We start from the raw sequence: 17,576 nt of genomic DNA on the forward strand, positions 1-17,576 counted from the left end.
TAATAACAAAATAAAGGAATTAATAATAATAGAATAATAGTAGGGGACTTTAACACTCCGCTCATTAGATAGGTCATCTAAACAGAAAATCAACAAGGAAACAGTGGCTTTGAATGACACACTGGGCCAGATGGATTAAAAAGTTATATTCAAAACATTCCATCCTAAAACAGTAGAATTTTCTAAGTGCATATAGAACACTCTCCAGAATAGATCATGAGCTAGGTTACAAAACAAGCCTCAGCAAATTCAAAAAGATCAAAGTCAACCATGCATCTTTTCTGACCACAATGCTACGAAACTACAAATCAACCACAAGAAAAAATATATAAAGACCATAAATAGATGGAGGATAAATAATAAATTTACTAAACCATAAATGGGTCAACCAGGAAATATAAAGAAATAGAAAAGTACATGAAAACAAATGAAAATGAAATGACAATGGTCCTGGTGCACCTGGTTGGCACAGGAGGTTGAGCAACTGGCTCTTGGTTTTAGCCAAGGTCGCGATCTCAGGGTCTTGGGATAGAGCCCTGCTTCTGTCTCTACACTCAGTGGGGAGTCTGCTTGAGATTCTCTCCTTCTCCCTCTCCCTCCTCCCCAAGTAAATGAATAAAAACTTAAAAACAAAACAAAACAAAACACACACACACACACACACACACAATGATCCAAACCTTTGGGCTGCAGCAAAAAATGGCTCTAAGAGGGTAGTTTGTAGCAATAGAAGCTTACCTCATGAAGCAAGAAAAATCTTGAATAAATAACCTAACCTTATACCTAAAAGAGCTAGAAAAAGAACAACAAACAAAACCTAAAACCAGCAGAAGGAAAGAAATAATAAAGTTTAGAGCAAAAATAAATGATATGGAAACTAAAGAAACAATCAAACGGACCAGTGAAACCAGGAACTGGTTCTTTGAAAAAAACAATAAAATTGATAAATCTCTATTCATACTTACCAAAAGGAAAAGCGAAAGGACCCAAACAAATAAAGTCACAAATGAGAGAGGAGAAATAACAACCAATCTACAAAAATACAAATAATTATGAGAATATTATGAAAAATTATATGCCAACAAACTAGACAATCTAGGGAAAAAATGGATAAGTTCCTAGAAACATATAAACTCCCAAAACTAAATCTAGAAGAAATAGAAAGCTTCAACAGACTGTTGACCAGCAAAGTTGAATCAGTAATCAAAAAATTCTGAACAAACATAAGTCCATGATCAAAAGCCTTCACAGGACAATTCTACCAAATATTTGAAAAAGAGTTCATACCTCTTCTTCTCAAACTATTCCAAAAAAATAGAAGTGAAAGGAAAACTTCCAAATTCGTTCTATGGCCAGTGTTACCCTCATACCAAAGATTCCACTATGGATAAAGACACTACTACAATAGAGAACTACAGGCCATGATCTCTGATGAACACAACTGCAAAAATTCTCAACAAATTACAAGCAGACAGAATCTAATACATTGAAAAAAAAATCATTCACCTCAATCAAGTGGGATTTATTCAATATTCGTAAATCAATGGGATATATCACATGAATAAGAGAAAGGATAAGAAACATATGATCATTTAAATAGATGCAGAAAAAGTGTTTTTCAAAGTATAACATCCATTCATGATAAAAACCTTCAGCAATATAGGTTTAGAAGGAACATACCTCAACATAATAATAGCTATATATGAAAAACCCACAGCTAACATCAGCTTAATGGGGAAAAACTGAGAGCTTTTCCCCTAAGGTCAGGACAAGACAAGGATGTCCACTCTCACCACTCTTATTCAACATAGTACCAGAAGTCCTAGCCACAGCAATCAGACAACAAAAAGAATTAAAAGGCATCGAAATTAGCAAGGAAGAAGTCAACTTTGACTATTGGCAAATGACATGATATTCTATGTAGAAAGCCCAAAAGACTCCACCAAAAAATTACTAGAACTGATACAGATGTCAGTAAAGTTGCAGGATAAAAATCAATGCACAGAAATCTGTTGCATTTCTATACACCAATATTGAAACAGAAATTAAGAAAACTATCCCACTTACAATTTCACCAAAAATAATAAGATACTTAGGAATAAACCTAACCAAAGAGATGAAAGTCCTGTCCTGTACTCTGAAAACTCTGGAACACTGATGAAAGAAATTGAAGATGACACAGAAGAAATGGAAAAACATTCTGTGCTCCTGGATTGGAAAAAGATTGTTTCCAAATATTGTTAAAATGTCTATACTACCCAAAGCAATCTACACATTTAATGCAATCCCTATCAAAATACAGCATTTTTTATAGAACTAGAACAAATAATTCTAAAAGTTTTATGGAACCGCTAAAGATCCCAAGTAGCTAAAGCAATCTTGAAAAAGAAAAGCAGACCTGGAGGCATCACAATTTTGGATTTCAAGTTATATTACAAAGCTGTAGTATTCAAAACGTATGGTACTGGCACAAAAATAGACACAGCATGTCAGTGGAACAGAATAGAGAACCCAGAAATGAACTCTTAACTATTTGGTCAGTTAATCTTCGACAAAGCAGGAAAGAATATCCAGTGGGAAAAAGACAGTCCCTTTAACAAATGGTGTTGGGAAGATTGAACAGCTACATGTAAAAAAATGAAACTAGATCACTTCTTACATCATACACAAAAATAAATTCAAAATGGATTAAAAACCTTAATGTGAGACCTGAAGCCATATACATCCTAGAAGAGAACACAGGCAGTAACTAACCTCTGTAACATTGGCTGTAGCAATTTTTTTCTAGGTAAGTCTCTGGAGGCCAGGGAAACAAAGGAAAAAATAACTTTTGGGACTTAATCAAAACAAAAAGCTTTTGCATAGCAAAGGAAACAATCAATTAAACTGAAAGTCAACCTGTGGAGTGGGAGAAGATATTTGCAAATGACATACATGATAAAGGGTTAGTATCCAAAATATATAAAGAACTTATAAAACTCAATACCCCAAAACAAATAATCCAGTTATATAATGGGCAGAAGACAGGAACAAACATTTCTCCAAAGAAGACATCAAGATGGCCAACAGACACATGAAAAGATGTTCAACATCACTCATCATCAGGGAAATACAAGCAAAACTACAAATGACTGATACATGGATAAGGATGTATCCATGTAAATATATACAATGTAAATGTATACTGCATGTAAATATATAGAATGGAATATTAATTGAGGTATAAAAAATGACATTAGTGGAAGTACAGAATATAATAAAAATAAGTCAGGGAGAGGAAGAGAAATACCATATGATTTCACTCATATATGGAATGTAAGAAACATAACAGAGGTAAAGGGAAAATAAAATATATAGAGAGAGACAGACCAAGAAACAGAGTCATTATAGAGAACAAACTGATGGTTACCAGAGGGGAGGATGGTGGGGGTGGGTGAAATAGGTGATGGGGATTAAGGAGTTCACTTGTGATGAGCATCAGGTAATATATGGAATTGTTGAATTAGTATATGGTATACCTGAAAATAATATAACACTGCTTGTTAACTAATTAAAATAAAAACTTTTAAAAATGTGTAAGAAGATTGCTATGTCCTGAATTTTGTTCCCCTCCCCAAAATTCGTATATTGAAGCCCTCTCAGTTGGGATAGTATTTGGTGATGGGGCCTTTGGGGGTGACTAGGTCATGAGGCTGGGTCCCTCATGATGGAATTACTGCCTTTATAAGAAGAGACATGAAGAGGGGTACCTGGGTGGCTCAGTCAGTTAAGTGTCTGCCTTCGGCTCAGGTCCTGGTCCTAGGGTCCTGGGATCAAGCCTGGTGTCAGGGTCCCTGCTCAGTGGTGAGTCGGCTTCTCCCTCAGACCCTCCCCCCTGCTCATGCTCTCTCTCACTCTCTAACTCACGTGCTTTCTCCTCGAATAAAGAAAAAGAGGGAGCGAGAGACATGTGGGAGATCTCTTTTTCTGTCTCTCTGCCCTTTGAGGACACAGCAAGAAAGTGTCCATCTGCAAGCTAGGATGAGCTCTCAACCCCAACCAAATTGACTGGCACCTTGACCTTGGACTCCCCAGTCTCCACAGATCTCAATGTCTATTTTGTAAGCCACCTGGTCTATGGAATTTTTTTATAGCAGCCTGAGCTGACTAAGACAAATTGGTACCAAGAAGTGGGATTCTGCTGTAAGAAATACTTTAAAATATGGCAGTGGCTTTGGAACTGGGTAATGAGTAGAGCCTGGAAGAGTTTTGAGTTATAGTGAGGGAGCTTCTCAAGGTGATTCTGGTGAGAGGTCAGACAAGAAATAGTAATCCTTTTATATATTTGGTTAAATAAAATATATTATCATAATTTCACCTGTTTCTTTTTATTTTCTCAATGTGGCTACTAGAAAATTTAAAATTACATGTTTCTTGCATTGGGCAGCACTGAATTAGAACTACATGTGTGAACATGGATAAATATTAAAAAACAATATTGATAAAAAATAGGTCATTCAAAGCTGTGTTCAGAGGACACCATTTTATAATTTTATATAAAATATAAAAGCTTGCAAAATAATACTATACAGTTTATATATGTGTGTTTGTGATAAAAACAGGACTCTAATAAAATGCCAAGTGAAGGAGAGCTTTACTTTAGGAAGGAGGAAAACAGGAACAAGAAGAGATATGTAAAATGTCAGCTGCATCATTTAAAATAAAATGAAGGGTAATTTGCATCCTAATAACATGTGACATAGGGTGATAGGGTGAGGAGTGTATGTATTTTTTATATCTATTTTATGCTTTTCCATGTGCTTGAAATAAGTCACAATAAATAGCTATTATCTCTAATTCTTGAAATATTTCTAAGAGAATTTTCCATTTTTGGATGTTAAAACTGAGCTGTGTCATGAAAAAGGTTGCTTTGGCCGATGTCGTAGAGGTTGCTGCCTATGCTCTCCTCTATGATTTTGATGGATTCCTGTCTCACATTGAGGTCTTTCATCCATTTGGAGTTTATCTTTGTGTATGGTGTGAGAGAGTGGTCAAGTTTCATTCTTTTGCATGTAGCTGTCCAATTTTCCCAGCACCATTTAATGAAGAGACTGTCTTTTTTCCGCTGGATGTTTTTTCCTGCTTTATCAAAGATTAGTTGCCCAAAGAGCCGAGGGTCCATTTCTGGGTTCTCTATTCTGTTCCATTGGTCTATGTGTTTGTTTTTGTGCCAGTACCATGCTATCTTTGTGATCACAGCTTTGTAGTACAGCTCAAAATCCAGCAACGTGATGCCCCCAGCATCGTTTTTCCTTTTCAACAATTCCTTGGCGATTCGGAGCCTTTTCTGGTTCCATACAAATTTAAGGACTATTTGTTCCAGTTCTTTGAAAAATGTCCTTGGTATTTTGATCGGGATAGCATTGAAAGTGTAGATTGCTCTGGGTAGCGTAGACATTTTAACTATGTTAATTCTTCCAATTCCATGAGCGTGGAATATTTTTCCATCTTTTTGTGTCTTCTTCAATGTCTTCCAAGAGTGATTTGTAGTTTCTAGAATATAGATCCTTTACGTCTCTGGTTAAGTTATTTCTGAGGTAACATATGATTTTTTGGTGCTATTGTAAGTGGGATGGATTCCCTAATTTCTCTTTCTTCAGTCTCATTATTCATGTATAGAAATGCACTGATTTCTGAGCATTGATTTTGTATCCCACCACATTACTGAATTGCTCTATAACTTCTAAACGTTTGGGTGTGGATTCTTTTGGGTTTTCCATATAGAGTATCATGTCATCTGCGAAGAGAGACAGTTTGACTTCTTCTTTGCCGATTTGGATACCTTTGATCCCTTTTTGTTGTCTGATTGCTGTTGCAAGGACTTCTAGTACTATGTTGAATAATAATGGCAAGAGTGGGCTTCCTTGTCATGTTCCTGATCTTAAGGGAAAGGCTTGCAGCTTTTCCCCATTGAGAATGATATTTGCTGTAGGCTTTTCCTAGATGGTTTTTATGAGATTGAGGAATGTACCCTCTATCCCTACACTCTGAAGGGTTTTAATCAGGAAAGGATGCTGTATTTTGTCAAATGCTTTTTCTGCATCTATTGAATCATATGATTTTTGAAAAAACTGAGAAATGGGAGAGTCTGTGAAGTTACTTATCCAAAGTCACAAAACAAATAGCTGAGGTGCAATTCAAAACCGTCTTTCTTGTTCCAATACTCATAGTCCTTTCTTATTAATCGGATTCTGTGATATAAAGGTGAAATGTAAACAAGCTTATGAACTGCAGACTTCTCTGACCTACCTTTGACTTTTCCCCTTCTTCCAGTGCCAGGCACACATGCACCTCTGCACTAATGTGCATGCACACACCCACACACGTTTGTGTATATGCATACCACATCCGTTCTGAAAGAATATGTGTTCCGTACTGTCAGGCTTGGGCTAACATATGTGGTGTCTGGTGAGCTTTAGTTCCTTTCTGTGTCCAGGTAAGGAGACTTCCTACATTCTTCAGGGATTATCAGCTCAAGGAGAGTTCTAAACTACAATATGTAAAGTGATAGTTTCTAGTTAACTTTTCCTAAGGGTGTTTGTTTTTACTTTTAGCTTCCTCTTGGAAATGCCTATGTGAAAAAATATATGAGTTGTTCTGCTAGTTAACGCATTGTTTGTATCTTTGATTGACTGCTAAAGACATTATTTGTTGTGTTCCTCATTGTCTTTTACATAGAGACCCTTCTACAAATCAAGGAAAAAAACCTTCCAGAAAATAAAGTGCAAACTTAAAAACATATTAAATTTAAAACCAAACGCTTGCATTAACTACTGTATGGGCTAAAAATGATAGCTAACATTAACTAAACGCTTAATGTGTTAGGCATTATTATATCTCCAATTTATAGATGAGGAAACAAAGGCATAGGGAAGTTAAGTAAATTGCATAAGGTAACCAGCTAGTGAAGGGCAGGGCTGAGCCAGAGACAATGCAGGAGTCAAATGCTGCCTTTATTGGTAAAAGATTTTTTAAGCTATACTGCTCCAAGTGATCTTTCTTCTCCACACCTGTATCTGCTGTGCCAAACGTGTCTTGAATTATTCATATATTACTTTGTATTTGTAGTTTAGTTCTTACTTGTTCCAGTTTTGAAATCAATTATAAGTATGTGAGAGCAAGGATAGACTTGAAAATTTCCTTGTATTATCTATAGCAGCTTAGGGAACACGTGGATAGTCTGCATTCAATGTATTCTTTTTTTTAAAAATTTTATTATTTTATTTTCTAATTTTTTTAAATAATTTTTTATTATATTATGTTAGTCACCGTACAGTACATCCCTAGTTTTTGATGTAAAGTTCCATGATTCATTACTTCTGTTTAACAACCAATGCACCATGCAATACGTGCCCTCCTTAATACCCATCACCAGCCTATCCCATTCCCCCACGCTTCTCCCCTCTGAAGCCCTCAGTTTGTTTCCCAGAGTCCATAGCCTCTCATGGTTCATTCCCTCTTCTGTTTACCCCCCCTTCTTCTTCCCTTTGTTCTCCTACAGATTTTCTTACTTCTTATGTTCCATAAATGTGTGAAACCATATGATAATTGTCTTTCTCTGCTTGACTTATTTTGCTTAGCATTATCTCCTCCAGTCACGTCCATGTTTTGCTGCAAATGTTGAGAAATCATTCTTTTTGATGGCTGAGTAATATTTCATTGTATATATGGACCACATCTCTCTTAATCCAGTCATCTGTTGAAGGGCATCTCGACTCCTTCCACGATTTATCTATTGTGGACAATGCTGATATGAACATTGGGGTACATATGGCCCTTCTGTTCACTATGTCTGTATCTTTGGGGTAAATACCCAGTAGTGCAATTGCTGGATTATAGGGTAGCTCAATATTTAACTTTTTAAGGGACCTCCACACTGTTTTCCAAAGTGGCTGTACCAACTTGCATTCCCACCAACAATGTAGGAGGGATCCCCTTTCTCCACATCCTCTCCAGCAATTGTTGTTTCTTGCCTTGTCAATTTTTGCCATTCTAACTGTCGTAAGGTGGTATCTCAGTGTGGTTTTGATTTGAATTTCCCTGATGGCTAATGATTTTGAACATTTTTTCATGTGTCTGTTAGCCCTCTATATGTCTTCATTGGAAAAGTGTCTGTTCATATCTTCTGCCTATTTTTTGATTTGATTATTTGTTTCTCGTGTATTGAGTTTGAGAAGTTCTTTGTAGATCTTAGATACCAGTCTTTTATCCGTAGCATCATTTGCAAATATCTTCTCCCATTCTGTGGGCTGCCACTTAGTTTTTTTGACTGTTTCCTTGGCTGTGCAGAAGCTTTTTATCTTGATGAAGCCCCATAAGTTCATTTTATCTTTTGTTTCTCTTGCCTTTGGGGATGTGTCATGAAAAAGGTTGCTTTGGCCGATGTCGTAGAGGTTGCTGCCTATGTTCTCCTCTAGAATTTTGATGGATTCGTGTCTCACATCGAGGTCTTTCATCCATTTGGAGTTTATTTTTGTGTATGGTGTGAGAGAGTGGTCAAGTTTCATTCTTTTGCATGTAGCTGTCCAATTTTCCCAGCACCATTTATTGAAGAGACTGTCTTTTTTCCACCGAATTTTTTTCCTGCTTTGACAAAGAATAGTTGCCCAAAGAGCCGAGGGTCCATTTCTGGGGTCTCTATTCTGTTCCATTGGTCTGTGTGTCTGTTTTTATGCCACAGCTGTCTTTATGATCACAGCTTTGTAGTACAGCTTGAAATCCGGCAACGTGATGCTGCCAGCTTTGTTTTTCCTTTTTAACAATTCCTTGGCGATTCAGGGCCTTTTCTGGTTGCACACAAATTTAAGGGCTGTTTGTTCAAGTTCCTTGAAAAATGTCATAGGTATTTTGATCGGGATAGAATTGGAAGTGTAGATTGCTTGGGTAGCATGGACATTTTAACTATATTAATTCTTCTGATCCATGAACATGGAATATTTTTCCATCTCTTTGTGTCTTCTTCAATGTCTTCCAAGAGTGATTTGTAGTTTCTAGAATATAGATCCATTACCTCTCTGGTTAAGTTAATTCTGAGATAACGTATGATTTTTGGCGCTATTGTAAATGGGATGGATTCCCTAATTTCTCTTTCTTCAGTCTCATTGTGTATAGAAATGCAACTGATTTCTGAGCATTGATTTTGTATCCCGCCACATTACTGAATTGCTCTATAAGTTCTAGTGTTTGGGGGTGGAGTCTTTTGGATTTTCCGTATAGAGTAGCATGTCATCTGCGAAGAGAGACAGTTTGACTTCTTCTTTCCCGATTTGGATACCTTTTATCCCTTTTTGTTGTCTGATTGCTGTTGCAAGGACTTCTAGTACTATGTTGAATAATAATGGTGAGAGTGGGCATCCTTGTCGTGTTCCTGATCTTAAGGGAAAGGCTTTCAGCTTTTCCCCATTGAGAATAATATTTGCTGTAGGCTTTTCCTAGATGGTTTTTATGAGATTGAGGAATGTACCCTTTATCCCTACACTCTGAAGGGTTTTAATCAGGGAAGGATGCTGTATTTTGTCAAATGCTTTTTCTGCATCAGTTGAGAGGATCATATGGTTCTTGACTCTTTTCTTGTTGATATGATCTGTCACACTGATCGATTTGCGAATGTTGAACCACCCTTGCATTCCAAGGATGAATCCCAGTTGATTGTGATGGATAATCCTTTTAATGTACTGTTGGATCCTATTAGCTAGGATCTTGTTGAGAATTTTTGCGTTCATATTCATCAGGGATATTGGTTTGTAATTCTCCTTTTTGATGGGGTCTTTGCCTGGTTTGGGGATCAAGGTAATATTGGCCTCATAGAATGAGTTTGGTAGTTTTCCTTCTGTTTCTATTTTTTGAAACAGCTTCAGGAAAATAGGTATTATTTCTTCTTTGAATGTTTGGTAGAATTCTGTCAGGAATGTTTAGGGAGTCCGCAACCCCTGGACTCTTGTTTTTGGGGAGGTTTTTGATCACTGCTTCAATATCTTCATAATTAATCGGTCTTTTTAAATAATCAATTTCTTCCTGTTTCAGTCTTGGTAGTTTATGGATTTCCAAGAAGGCATCCATTTCTTCCAAGTTGTTTATTGTATTGGCATAAAGATGTTGATAAAAGTCTAATGATCCTTCCTATTTCCTTGGTGTTGGTTTTGATCTCTCCCTTTCATTCATAATTTTATTAATTTGGGTCCTTTCTCTATTCCTTTGAATAAGTCTTGCCCAGTGGGTTATGGATCTTATTTATTCTTTCAAAGAACTGGCTTCTAGTTTTGTTGATCCGCTCTTCTGTGCTCCTGGTTTCTAATTCATTGATCTCTGCTCTAATCTTGATTACCTGCCTTCTTGTGTGTGTGTTAGGCCTGTGCTTCTGTTCCTGTTCCAGCTTTTGAGGTGAGAATATAAAAACTGCATTTTAGATTTTTCTGTTCTTTTTAGTGAGGCTTGGATGGCTATGTATTTTCCCCTTAGGACTGCCTTTGCAGTGTCCCATAGGTTTTGGACCATTGTGTTTTCATTCTCTTTGGTCTCCAAAAATTGCTTAAGCTGATTTTTAATTTCCTGGTTTACCCAATCATTCTTGAGCAGGATGGTTCTTAGTTTCTAAGTGTTTGAGTTTCTTCCAAATTTTTCCTTGATTGAGTTCTAGTTTCAAAGCACTGTGGTCTGAGAATATGCAGGGAATAATCTCAGTCTTTTGGTATCGGTAGAGACCTGTTTTGTGACCCAGTACATGGTCTATTCTGGAGAAGGTTCTGTGTGCATTCAAAAAGAATGAGTATTCTGTTGTTCAGTTGTGTAGTGTTGTGTGTATATCTATGAGGTCCATCGGGTCAGAATGTCATTCAAAGCTCTTGTTTCTTTGTTGATTTTCTTGTTCGGTGATCTATCTATTGCTGACAGCAGAGTATTGAGGTCCCCTACTAGTAACGTATTATTATCCTTATGTCTCTTTATTCTGGCTAGGAGTTGGCTTGTGTATCTAGCTGCTCCCCTGTTGGGGGCATATATATTTACAATTGTCATATCCACTTGTTGGATACATCATTAAGAATAATACAGTGTCCTCTGTATCTCTAACTACAGTCTTTAGTTTAAAATTTAATCTGTCTGATATGAGAATTGCTACCCCAGCTTTCTTTTGAGGTCCGTTGGCATGAAAAATGGTTTTCCATCCCTTCACTTTCAGTCTGGATGTATCTTTAGGTTCAAGATGAGTCTGTTGTAGACAGCCAATGGATGGGTCATGTCTTTTTATCCAATCTGCAACCCTCTGGCATTTATGGGAGCATTTAGGCCATTCACATTGAGAGTGATTATTGAGAGATTTGATTTTAATGATGTCATATTGCCTGTGAAGTCTTTGTTTTTATAGATTGTAAATTTCTGTTCTGTATCACTCTTGGGGTCTTTTTACCTTTATGGAACCCTCCTTAATATTTCTTGTAGTGCTGGCTTTGTGGTCTCATATTCTTTCAGTTTCTGCTGGTTTTGGAAGGTCCTTGTCTCTCCTCAATTCTGAATGACAGCCTTGCTGGATAAGGGATCCTTGGCTATATGTTCTTCTCAGTTAGAGCTCTGAAAACACCTTGCCAACCCTTCCTGGCCTGCCAGGTCTTTGCAGACAGGTGTGACGTTATTGTGATATTCCTCCCTCTGTACGTGAGGATTTTCTTCCCCCTGGCGGCTTTCAAGACTGTATCCTTGGATCTAATATTTGCGAATTGCAGTATGATGGGTCGTGGTGTAGGTCTGTGGTTATTGACCTTGGGAGGGTTCCTCTCTGCCTCTTGGACACACATACTTGTTTCCTTGGTAGATTAGGGAAGTTCTCAGCAATGATTTGTTCAAATATCTCTTCTAGACGTCTCTCTTTCTCCACTCCCTTGGGAATGCCGATGATTCTGAAATTGGAACTTTTCATTGAGCCAGTATTCTGCTATAATCTACATTCTTGAGATTGGATTTTTTTGAGCCACATTTCCATTTTTACCTTCTCTTCTACCATCCCATCTTCCAATTCACCCATTTGTTTTTCTGCCTCTTTTACTCTGTCCGTTAGAGCATCTAGTTTTGACTGCATTTGATTCATAGCATTTTTAATTTCTGCCAGATTCGCTCTCATTTCCACCCTTAGAGATTCTATATTCTCGTTAATATTTTCATTAATATTTTTTCAAGCCTACACATCATCTTGACCATTGTTACTCTGAACTCCATTTCTGATAATTTGGTTTTATCCATATCCATCAGTTCTCTGGCAGAGGCCACAGTCTCTGTGTCCTTTCTTAGCTGAGAGTTCCTCCTCCTCGTCATTCTGATGAGGAGAGGTTGTGCGAATGCCCAAAGCCCAAATTATTGATCAGGACCCAGGTAGTGTGCACTTGTTTTATAGGGACCTTAGGGATGTGGCCTTCTTGATTTTTCATCCTGCCTTCTGGGGGAGGGGCCTGCTGCACTGATACTAAGGCAACCCTGTTTGGGTAGTGTTGCCCCATCCTCTGTGAGGGGGTGGTGGGTACTTGCACAATGTGAACCAGTGTTTCTGGGCTTTTGTTCTCTGGCGGCTTTCCCTGGTGGATTTCTGTGACTCTTCTGAGAGTCAGAGCAGCAGTGGCCCTATCCCAACCTCTTTCTCAGAACAGAGATATTGCAGTCTGCTCTCCACTGAGCTCTCCTGGCCTCTTTAACTCTGTTTCTGTCGGAGCTGTTAAAAACACTGCAGTGTCCCGGGATGTGCGCCCCACAGCCACTCTCCCAGTCCTGGCTTCCATGGCTGGCATTGTCCTTTTTGCTTCTAACACCGCCAGCTGCCCCCAGTTCCCGCACACGCTCCAGAGTTCCATGTTTAAGTGTGGTTCACACGTGCTCTGGAGCTCCAGATTTCAGTGTGGTCGTGCATTCGCTCCCTGTCTCACAGTAGCTGTCTGGTTCCCGTGAGCACTCCAGAGCTCTGGCTTGCTTTCATTGTGGTTGCGTGGGTGCTCCTGAGCTCCTGGTTTCAGTCTAGTTTGAGTGTGAGCTCCGGAGCTCTGGTTTTCAGTTTGGACAGGGGCATGCTCTGGAGCTTCCAGTTTCATTCTGGTTCCACTGAGCGCTCCGGGGCTGCCGTTTTCAGTCTGGTCGCGCGTGCTTCCGAGCTCCTGGTATCAGTCCGGTTCCACTGAGTGCTCCACAGCTCCAATTTTCAGACTGGTCCCGTGCGCGTTCCTGGGCTCTCGGTCTCAGTCTGCTTTCCTGCGGGTGCCAGTCTGTGATCCAGCCTGCTCCCCAGTGCAGGCGTATACTGCTTCCCGGTGGCCGAGTCTGAGCGCTTCATCCCCTTCCGTTCATCTTCCGATATCTGTGCATGGATTCAGGGCTCCCTGCTTCCTACCTCAATACTCATCGCTGGAGATGTTCGTTTGTAGACATCCAGATGTATCTTCCTACGTCTCGGGCTGATCTCGTGGGTGGTAAGGATGGTCTGGTAGATATCCAGCTCGACTCAGGGTACCAGCTGAAAAAAGGGTCCCCTACTCCTCTGCCATCTCCCCCCCCCCCCCCAGAAGACTCATCTTATCCCTCTTCTCTTAACCCCTTGCAGTCTCCTATTCACTCTCTTGAACCAAGTGTCCGCTACAGTGCCAGGGACACAGTCCACGTTGATCCATCAAAATAAACAGGGCTCCTCATGAGGGACCCCATGCCTACCCTACAAATTGAGTGGGTACAGAAGATCCATTTCAACTAAATGTACTGTTTTCATTTAATAAATTTAAAAAAATTTAAAGGTATTAAATTAGAAGAGCTTACTAATACACTGGAAAATTAGAATGTTGAAGGATAAATTGTTGCTGATGTTAGAACAAAATGGGACTGACCTGTGAATCCAAGTATTGGGAAAATAAAATACCTACCACACTTAAATATTTTAGTGTGTGTCTAAGTAAAGACAGACGACATCACAGAAAACGTTTTTTGATTCTTCTGTCCAGGATTCGCTATGTGATATGATCTCCTGTTTTATAATCCACTTTAAAAAAAAAGTTGAAGTAGAAATTTGAGTAGGATAAAGTAAGAAACATTTTAGGGATTGTTAGTAAAAAGAGGCAATGACTCATATTCTTAAATAGGAACCATTGATAGTAATTTCAAAATAAAAGTTTAACCTTTAAGTAACTATTTACAAAGTTATTTCAATGAATGTTACCAGAGGAGAATGGAGCAAAGGCATATATAAATATGGACTTGTATAAAGAGTTATCCAAATTTAATTGCATTTCTTTTAATATTTTTCAGAGCTCTACAGAAATTTCGGAATATTCATCAGATAGTGAAAAGGAAGAGGACTCAGAGAATGTCGTGTTCATTGATTCAGAATCCTCTCCGAAATACCACATGGATTTTGGATTTGATGATAGACAGATGATGGAGAGACCTATAAAGCAGAGGGTGAAATCTGCAGAGACTGTTTTGTACACACCTCAGAAACAGACATTTCCCAGGACTCCAGAAACATCAGCAAACAAGAAGAAGCTTCTAAGGTTAAATTACACCTTTTTAAAAATCTTTCTTTATCTTTCTTTAAAATCCAAATACCTGAAATGTTAATTTAGAAATACTTAAACTTGTTTAGTAGGGGACGAAAATTTACAATATAATTGTAACTTTGATAAGCTATTATAGAAGTTCTAATTTCTGGAGATGATATAGGGAACGGTTTATCCAAGTCAAGCATTGATTGTTTCAGTCATGACAGCTTATATGAATGCTTTCCTTAGTGGGATTGGTTATTTGGGTTTATCAAATTTTATTGAGCATCAGCATTCCAGATACTTAGATAATTAAGACAAGTAAAAGTATATTCCTGTTTTCGCATAAGTTATATTACGAAGATGGAAGGAGAAATAAATATATTCAGGTTAATTTTACAAGTATGGTTATAGAGATTGTCCAAGGGAATACTTGCAAATGCAAGGATGTATAAGAGAGCAAAGACACACAGATAGGAAACTGCCTGGTATGTATATGAATAACCACAAGGGGCAGGCCACTGGGGGGTCAAGCAGGACATGTGAAGGGGATAAGAGTATGCCTTCTAAGATCCGTGTCCCAATCCTGTGTAATACATGGTCTCTTTGTGTTTTAAATTAGAACAAAACAATGAAAACAAAATTTCAATGAAAGTGAGAACTTGTGGGAAGCAGTGCCACAAAAGCAAACTTAGTAGAGAGTTTCAAGGCAAAAAGGAGTTTCAGTAGAAAGAGTAAATGTGGCAATGAAAAACACACAGGTTTGGATCTGTTTAGGAAATGTTTATGTCAAGAGAGGGCAGGTACAGTGTGTACTGAGTACTCAATGGCAATGTTAGTGAACCAGCAGGGGAGGAAACCAGGGACCCATGGCTCAAGGAGTGTCCAGGACAAAGAGTAGAGACAGTGCTGTGATTCTTTTGCTAGGACTGGGATTTCAGGCAAGAAGTCAGATGTGCAGATTAGCTGCTAGTGGCTTGAAAGGGATCTCAGGTTCAAGGAGTCAACAGAGGAAAGATGAGGACTATTTAGAGAATAATGAGGAGGACCCAGTGGAGACAGAGTGGTCCAGGGAAGGAAGTAGGGAAGGGGCATCAGGAGAGGAGAGACCTGTCTTAAGTGTAGGAGTGGAGGGACAAGTATAAGGATGTCACAGGGTCTAGCGGAATGGGTGTAGCATGGTGGGTCGGTTCATGCCTATTCACCATATATATATGTTTATAACATAAAATAACTCAGGCTTTATGCCCAAAGTAGAGAAATTTAAAGCCTCAAAAGAGAATGGTGGTGGTTTGTATTAATCTCTGGAAGGAACATGAAAAGAAGAAATTAGAGGGATTTGAATGTCTTTGTTGTTGAAGTCGATGCCACGCAATTACAGAAAGCCATGTCCCCAACCCTCGTGGGGGCCTACTATGTTCTGAGCAGTGTTGCATATCCTGGAGACATAGCAACTAAAGCCCTGACTGTGTAGGGGAGTGTGTGATGAGGACCTAAGAAGTAAAGTAGAAGTAATGTCAAAGGAAGGTAAACTTTATGGAAAGAAAGCAGAAACGAGGGATCAAGAATGGCTAAGCGGTGTGGGGAAGGGCATTCCATGGAGCTGACATTGCCTTAAGAGGGGGGTGCGGGGGATCTGATGGTTTTGTTTTATTTGGTTTTTCTTTTTGTTTGTTTGTTTGGTTGGTTGGTTGGTTTGGTTTTTCTTGATGAGAAAATCATGAGGCCTTATTTTTTAATTTTTTATTTTTTTTTGAGGGAAGGAATTGTTAGCCTTTTACTTTCTTGTAAATTGACCATATACATTCTTTATACAGTTTATATACTGGGGTCAGAATTTTTATTATTGTTTTGCTTCTATACTTTCTAAAGAAAAATTGAATTTTTTTTTCCCCACTACCTTTGCTGTTTGACATTGAGGTGTATTTGGCAAGAATGTATGAAGGTTTCTATTTTATGTGGTCAGTTCTATCAGTTGGTCTTATTGTGTCACCCACCCACCCCATTACTTTATAAAAGTAGAAAATTGGTCTGCATTCTTAGTAGTAATAGTCTCTTTTTACATTTGTTCTTTTTTCTTTCAGTCTTATGAAAATATAAATAATATACAGCACTGTTTAAGGTGTATAGTGTAATGACTTGACTTACATATATTGTGAAATGATGACCACTATAAGTTGTTAACATCATCACCTCATATATACCAAAAAAAAAAAAAAGAAAAGAAAAAAATGTTTTTTTCCTTGTGATAAGATCTTTTAGGATCTACTCTCTCAGCAGCTTTCCAGTATACCATATAGCAGTGTTAACCGTAGGCCTCATGTTGTACGTTACATGTCCAATACTTATTTATCTTGTAACTGGAAGTTTGTATTCTTTGATCACCTTCCTCCAGTTCTGCCCCCCACGCCACCTGTGGTCACCACAAATCTAATCTTTTTTTCTACGAGTTTGTTGTGGGTTGTTTGTTTTTGTTTTTGTTTTGTTTTGTTTTTAGATTCCACATATAAGTGAGATCATACAGTATGTATCTTTCTCTGTCTAACTTATTTCACTTAGCATAATGCCTTCAAGGTCCACCGATGTTGTCACAAATGACAGAAGTTCCTTCTCTTTTTGTGGCTGAATAATAATTCAGTCAGTGTGTGTGTGTGTGTGTGTGTGTATGTGTGTACCATTTTCTATATTCATTCATCTGTCAGTGGACTCTCAGGTTGTTTCCATTTTTTGGCTATTGTAAATAATGCTGCAGTGAACATGGGGATGCAGATACCTCTTCAAAATAGTGATTCATTTCCTTCAGATATATACACAGCAGTGGGATTGCTGGATCATATAGTCTATTTTTAATTTTTTGAGGAATCTCTATACTGTTTTTCATAGTGGCTGCACCAACTTACATTTCCACCAACAGTGCCCATGAGATTCTTTTTCTGCATATCTTTTTTTTTTTTTTAAAGATTTTATTTATTTATTTGACGGAGAGACAGCCAGCCAGATAGGGAACAGGGGGAGTGGGAGAGGAAGAAGCAGGCT

General features: G+C 38.3%; 1 protein-coding gene across 2 annotated transcripts in view; it reads left to right on the plus strand.

Annotated features, from left to right (window-relative positions):
* Nucleotides 1-17,576, plus strand: part of SPIDR (scaffold protein involved in DNA repair) — a 481,232-nt gene that overhangs the window by 127,777 nt on the left and 335,879 nt on the right. For both annotated transcript variants that reach the window (XM_008706671.2, XM_008706670.2), the window contains exon 6: nucleotides 14,308-14,552. In XM_008706671.2, the coding sequence (XP_008704893.1) occupies nucleotides 14,308-14,552 (245 nt within the window). The remainder of the gene's footprint in view (nucleotides 1-14,307; nucleotides 14,553-17,576) is intronic.

This window comes from Ursus maritimus, unplaced genomic scaffold (genome assembly GCF_017311325.1).
Source record: "Ursus maritimus isolate PB19 unplaced genomic scaffold, ASM1731132v1 scaffold_9, whole genome shotgun sequence".
Lineage (NCBI taxonomy): Eukaryota > Metazoa > Chordata > Mammalia > Carnivora > Ursidae > Ursus > Ursus maritimus.